Source organism: Pectinophora gossypiella, chromosome 5, assembly GCF_024362695.1.
Source record: "Pectinophora gossypiella chromosome 5, ilPecGoss1.1, whole genome shotgun sequence".
Lineage (NCBI taxonomy): Eukaryota > Metazoa > Arthropoda > Insecta > Lepidoptera > Gelechiidae > Pectinophora > Pectinophora gossypiella.
This window is the reverse complement of record NC_065408.1, coordinates 7,052,123-7,058,122: the sequence shown is the minus strand read 5'-3', so window position 1 is coordinate 7,058,122 and position 6,000 is coordinate 7,052,123. Positions and strand designations below refer to the sequence as shown.

The 6,000-nt window shown below is 36.4% G+C and overlaps 1 protein-coding gene across 1 annotated transcript; it reads left to right on the top strand.

Moving 5' to 3' along the window:
• The first annotated feature begins 824 nt into the window (after positions 1–824).
• Positions 825–3,316, top strand: LOC126366935 (putative odorant receptor 19b). Its single transcript, XM_050010279.1, has 5 exons — positions 825–886; positions 1,201–1,363; positions 1,917–2,021; positions 2,428–2,583; positions 3,242–3,316. Exons 1-5 carry the CDS (start codon positions 825–827, stop codon positions 3,314–3,316), a joined length of 561 nt encoding a protein of 186 aa, XP_049866236.1.
• The last annotated feature ends 2,684 nt before the right edge of the window (positions 3,317–6,000 follow it).

Below are 6,000 nucleotides of genomic sequence, written 5' to 3'. Positions count from 1 at the left end.
GTTATCCAGCAACAAATCTTGAGCCGATTTTAGCTCCCACTGTATTTTATCACATTTTTAGCCAGGACAAACATGGCCGTAAAAAAAGAACCCCGGGACAGAATCTGATAGAACTTTGCCAGATTCATAGAGAAAGCATAAGCTTTCATTACATATAAGTCTCATCAGTGGAGGTTCTTGGACCAGATTCGCCCATTCTCCTTTCGACATCGACATAAAATCTGATGAAGCCAGTTTCGAAGAAGGGGTTTCTGAAAACGAAATAGAACAGATTAGTTTTAAAATGATTTCTTCAATGAGAAAATCAAAATGACACCTAAGATGAATAAGTAACCTAAATAATTTGTTAGGATTTTATTGTTGTTTTGACAGAATTGAATGGAAGAGGAATACATGTTGTGTCATCCTCTTAGAGGATAAGGATAGGAGATAATGATGAAGAGTTACTTAGTTATTTAAGTCTTTTTATAGGTACGCAACGACAACGAAAGATTCTTAGAAGCAGTCATGGTGGAGCTACCAGAAGCGATGTTGATTGTTAAAGTGATCATCCTATACATGGAAACGAAGACGTTGGATAAGATTAATGATATAATAAATGGTAAAGTTATCGTGATCATTGATGAAATATACCATTTCTTAACACAAATATTTTTATAAACATGCTTCTATATTTTACAGATCCCATTTTCATAGCTCTCAATGAACAAGATAAAAAGTACTTGTTCAGGAATAAGAAATTCATGCAGTGTTTTTTTAATTTTACTTTATTAGCGGTGACAATTGGGGCTGTGTTTTGGGTAATTGATCCTATATTTAGAAGAATGAGTGATGCAAACCACGAGATACCATCCTACATACCTTTTGATACGAGTACATGGAACAGGTAAACAATTATTTCTTTTTATTTCTCAGGTTGATCCAATCATTTAAGAATAGAGTTGATCATGTTTTCGTCGCTGTGTCTTCTTATCTCGTTTTTAAAGAAGACAATATTATCTTATCTTTAACTTACAAAATTACTTTAGCACTAAAGTATTGATTCGGCAAAATTATCATCATAAGTAACCAATTATCCTTTATAACAGATCAACAATTTTTTTCCTAATACCAAATTAACTTGTATTATTTAAGCTACAAGCTTTTAGGCTCTTTATGTAAGTATTGTATTTTTTGTAAGTAATATAATTTGTTTTTCAGTTTTTGTTTAGCAAATATTTTGGACAAATGCACCGTCTTTTGGATAGGATATAGCTACTTCACTATCGATGTCCTCATTGGAAACTACTATGCACTAGCTAGAGTCCAATTGAGAATTATTAACTACAACTTGGAGCGTTTATTCCACCCATATCAAAGAGATGTTCCCGGGACAAGCAACACTTTTCAATATCTTGATGCTTTGGATAAAACTTTACATAAGCGCTTTGTTCATTACGTTAAGCGTTATGACAATGTTGTTTTGTAAGTATGTATTTACATTTTATTTAAAAGAATCTATTTTTTACAAACCCACTGTAAACATTATAACTTATTACCATTATTGACACTGTAGTATAAATGGTAACATGGCTAATGTTAAAGAGCATAGACAGAGAAAATTTTTAGTACGAATAATCTAGATAATCAACACCTCATCATCATCATCTAAATCGCCACCGAAACAAGCAACCATCAGCATCATCTAATCATCATCTAAATAATGTACTGTATCCTTACACAATTTTATGAATATTTCAGATATACAAACGAAGTTACTAAACTTTTAAGCATACCTATAACAACACAATTCATTCTAACGGCTTTTACTACTTGTCTTGTGGTGACACAAATGAGTCGGGTATGAAAATGTATTTATTTTATAATCGTTATGCAAAGTTAATTGTGTGCCTCAACCACTTTCTTGTTTGTTTCAGACTGATTCCTTCTCGATGTCATTCATATATCTGATTATATTCTACTTATTTATGCAGTTTCAAATTATAGTTTATTGCTTTTTCGCCGGATTCGTCGATCATGAAGTACGAATTTATTTTTATAATTTACTTGTTGTACCTATTTTAGTTTTGCTTTTGTTTTCCGGTTTTCTTTAGATTTGAGATTAAGCAGCGGAGCAAAGTTGGCGAACTTTTACTCAATAAAAATATCTCATATTTCTAGCGTAATCTTACAAATATTCACTTGTTTACTACGGAAGAGCGTTGGCTCCTAACACAGGCTTTTATGCTTAAAAGGAGTCATCAACCCTAACTTAGAATTTACTTTGTAAAGTGAAATAAAATATTTTCATTTTTTTTTTTTTTTTTTTTTTTTTTTTTCTAGCGTACCTTTTTTTAAAAATAACAATCTAGGAGAAAGCTGTGGCGTAGTTAGCATAGTGTATAAGTAGACGCTGATAATGTAGATATCAATGTCATTGTCTTACAGAGCAGATTTGTAGCGACCTCGGTTTACATGAGCGATTGGCAGTCGCTCTCACCAAGATTCCGTCGATTACTCGCCATCGCTATGACCCGATGGATTATTCCAATCACTCCTAAGGTATCGGGCGTCATTCCTCTCTCACCAGCTACCTTCGTTACAGTAAGTTCTAAATTTTACCTTACAAAAATTTGGTCTTCTTTTCACGAGAGTTTGGGTTGTGTGGTCAACGATTCCACCCCATCAACCCTGGTGTCAAGGTTACTATTGCACCGCCAGGGCCCCTGACATGGCTTTTGTAACTACTAGCATGGATCTCTTACTTTCCTTTTCATTTTACCTTTAAATGGGGCGACTAGCTCAGCCAGAGTCTAACACTTTAACCACTAGACCACTGAGGACGATTTTGGTAGGTGGGCAGATGTAGAAGTCGTCAAAAAATTCAAAATTCTTTATTTGTTAGCAACTATATACTTACAATAAGTAATAAAGGTGATTGGAGTCTCCTTTTAAGCGTAGTGCCTGTGTCAGGAGACTCCGCTCTTCCATAAAAGCAAGTTGTACACAAATATTCTTCATTCTTATCCTTCTTATTCTTAAATATGCTAATAAGTTTATGGTGTGTTTGTGCGTGGGTGTGTGTGTGTGTGTGTGTGTGTGTCTGTGTGTGTGTGCGCGTGTGTCAGTAAATTGAACTGTAGGATTTCTTGCACACTAGCGATTTTTCCCGGTGGAGCGATATAATTCTATGAGCATTCATATATCGTTTGTATGTCAACAATAAATATGTTAATTTACCTTCCATTGTGACTTGTTTCAGGTAACTCGTGCAGCTTACACTTTGTACACGGTCTTAAAAGGCAAGAACGACGGAGATAGAACTTTGGCATTTTAAATAATTATGTCATCACCAGTGTCTGTTGTTTTTTCTTTCATAAGTATAACTTTTGTACTAACAGGCTGTGTACTAACCAAATACTAACATTAAATTTTGTGTTACTATCAGAGTAGAGATGATCAAGATAGTTGGTAAGATGCAGTGACAATAAACAGATAGACCTACATAGATGACTGATGTCGGTCAACCCTTTTGTGACATTACGAGTACAATATTATGTTATGTCAGTAAGATTTGCTCTGAACCGAAAAGTGAGAAAACTTATATTCAAGCATGGGAGCATACATACTGGAAATTAGATATATCTGTACCTATTTAACACTTTCAAGGACAGAACGTCTAATGACGTTCCGATTCCAAGGTGTCATATTACCTATTATGAACCATCAATGACCCATGATCTCTGTCCGTGAAAGGGTTAATATGAAATTAGTATGTAAGTACTCAATGTTTCTCTTGCAAATAGTAAAAAAAATAGTTATTGTGTCTTAGTAAACTTATTGTAGGTTAGCCGCAAATGACATTAACTACTTACGAAAGATTATTTTTGAGAGTAAGTCTCGTATGATGTGCACGAGACGGTCTGGCACTCCCAGAAAGCTTGTAGACCAAGGCGTTGTACCAGACTTTATCGAAAGCTTTCACTGCATCGAAGCAGAGCGCTCCCGGAGCGACAGGTTTTTTGCACTTCAATCTACTAGAGATTTATTCAACAATATGGTGCACTTGTTGAACGCAGGAGTGTCTGGTTTTGGATTTCTGATTTCTCAAACAATTTTCATTTTCGAGGCACGGGAATTCTTGAAACCAAATTCTCGAGTCTTCTCGAGTCTCGAAAACTTATAAGTTTGAAATTTAAAGAAAACATTCAAGAAATGTATGAAGTTTCATTTCTAAAACTACTTAAATAGAAACGAAACATAAGAAATCTTCTTACAAAAACATCACAATATGCTTTTTCCGTCGAGTGAATTGTGAGTTGGATGACCAACCTCAGCAACGCTGGTTATTAAAACGCCAATGGCCCCTGACATGTCTCATGTTACGATTACGTACTTACCTCAGTACTAAATAGTAACGAAAACCGACGACTTAAAATGTCTTCCGAAGCACTGATCATCTTACTTTCGGACAATGAGGTTATCAGCCTGGAATGTATACATCCATCTATGTTTTAAGTTCATTGTAATAGGGAGCGAGCAATTGCCATTAACCGACCACAAATCCTGGAAACCATGTCATATAAATTAATTATGATCCAAACATGACTTCAAACTCACAAAGTCGAATTTTGTGGTTAAGAGGCTGAATCGGGATTAGAACCCGTGATACTAAAATGTAAGTCACGTGTTCTCCAAACAGGGCTATGTCGGATTCACCACCATGACTATGGAGCTCAATAATCAAATCTTGAAATTATATTAGGAACAGATAAATAACAGCAAAATTTTAAAATCTATGTCTATCTAAGTACCTGTCTTTTTCTCTCGTGTGTGTAATAAATAATAATCCTGATTTTACTGAATAAAACCATCTAAATAACTCACCAAATCTCTAGAACGCTGACCCTTCGTCCGCCATTTTGTATCTAAATACAGCATATGTACGTTGATAGTGTAGCAGAGTACAAACTCGTCGTGCCACAGTGGTATAAGTATGTAAGTAAGTAATTACTATTTTCCACGGAGGTCAAGTATCTGCTAGTAACCATCGACCAGAAACTACGTTACCTAAGGCTACGTTATGGCCCTTTTTTACGCTTCTGTAGTTTGGTATGAGAAAGCTTTTCCATAGATTACAATACATTATGCTGCGTACTGCTGTAAATACACTCAGTGTCATGGCTCTCGAACTATGTCTGGAATATGATGCGAAACTGTGCATATTCACGGCAGGACAAAGTAGAAGTCCCAAAACATGAGATTGTAAACATGACTACTGATGTCATGGCCCCCATACAGGTATTCAATAAACTGTATGAGGTGAAGTTTCCCTCTAGAGACTTGCTTGGATTGGGCGTAATCTCGTTATCTTGCAAATATGTTCCCCATGTTATTGAGGAGACTTATGGGGCTTTTCGGGTATGATATTGTTTGATGATACCTAGTACATCTTCCTCAGTGACCTACGGAAGAGAAGGCTCGGTGGGTGGTACAGAAGCTCTACGCTGAACTTCTGAGTTCATCGTTAAGAGGTGCCTACAATCGAAAGGGAGAGTGCTGGTTGAGCATTGTGTCATAGTGTGTAGATATAATTTCAAAAACAATAACCGGTGCGTTTTAATAACTTATTGTCAGGAATTAGGTACTTATATAAACTGCCTATATACGTCCCACTGCTGGGCACAGGCCTCCCCTCAATCAACCGGAGGGGGTATGGAGCATACTCCACCACGCTGCTCCACTGCGGATTGGTGGAGGTGTTTTTTACGGCTAATAGCCGGGACCAACGGCTTAACGTGCCCTCTGAAGCACGGAATCATCTTACTTTTTCGGACAATCAGGTGATTCAAGCCTGAAAAGTCCTTACCAAACAAAGGACAGTCTCACAAAGTGATTTCGACAATGTCCCCATCGGGAATCGAACCCGGACCTCCAGATCGTGAGCCTAACGCTCTAACCACTACACCACGGAGGCTGTTAGCTAATTATAATAATTTAACCGAAGTACCTACTTAAATG

What these genes read in the sequence shown, in the direction of transcription:
- LOC126366935 (XM_050010279.1), top strand. Translation starts at nt 825, where the DNA reads ATGAGTGATGCAAACCACGAGATACCATCCTACATACCTTTTGATACG. An exon ending in GATACGAGTACATGGAACAG is followed by an intron (nt 887 to 1,200) that starts GTAAACAATTAT and finishes TTTGTTTTTCAG; the next exon opens with TTTTTGTTTAGCAAATATTT. An exon ending in CACCAGCTACCTTCGTTACA is followed by an intron (nt 2,584 to 3,241) that starts GTAAGTTCTAAA and finishes GACTTGTTTCAG; the next exon opens with GTAACTCGTGCAGCTTACAC.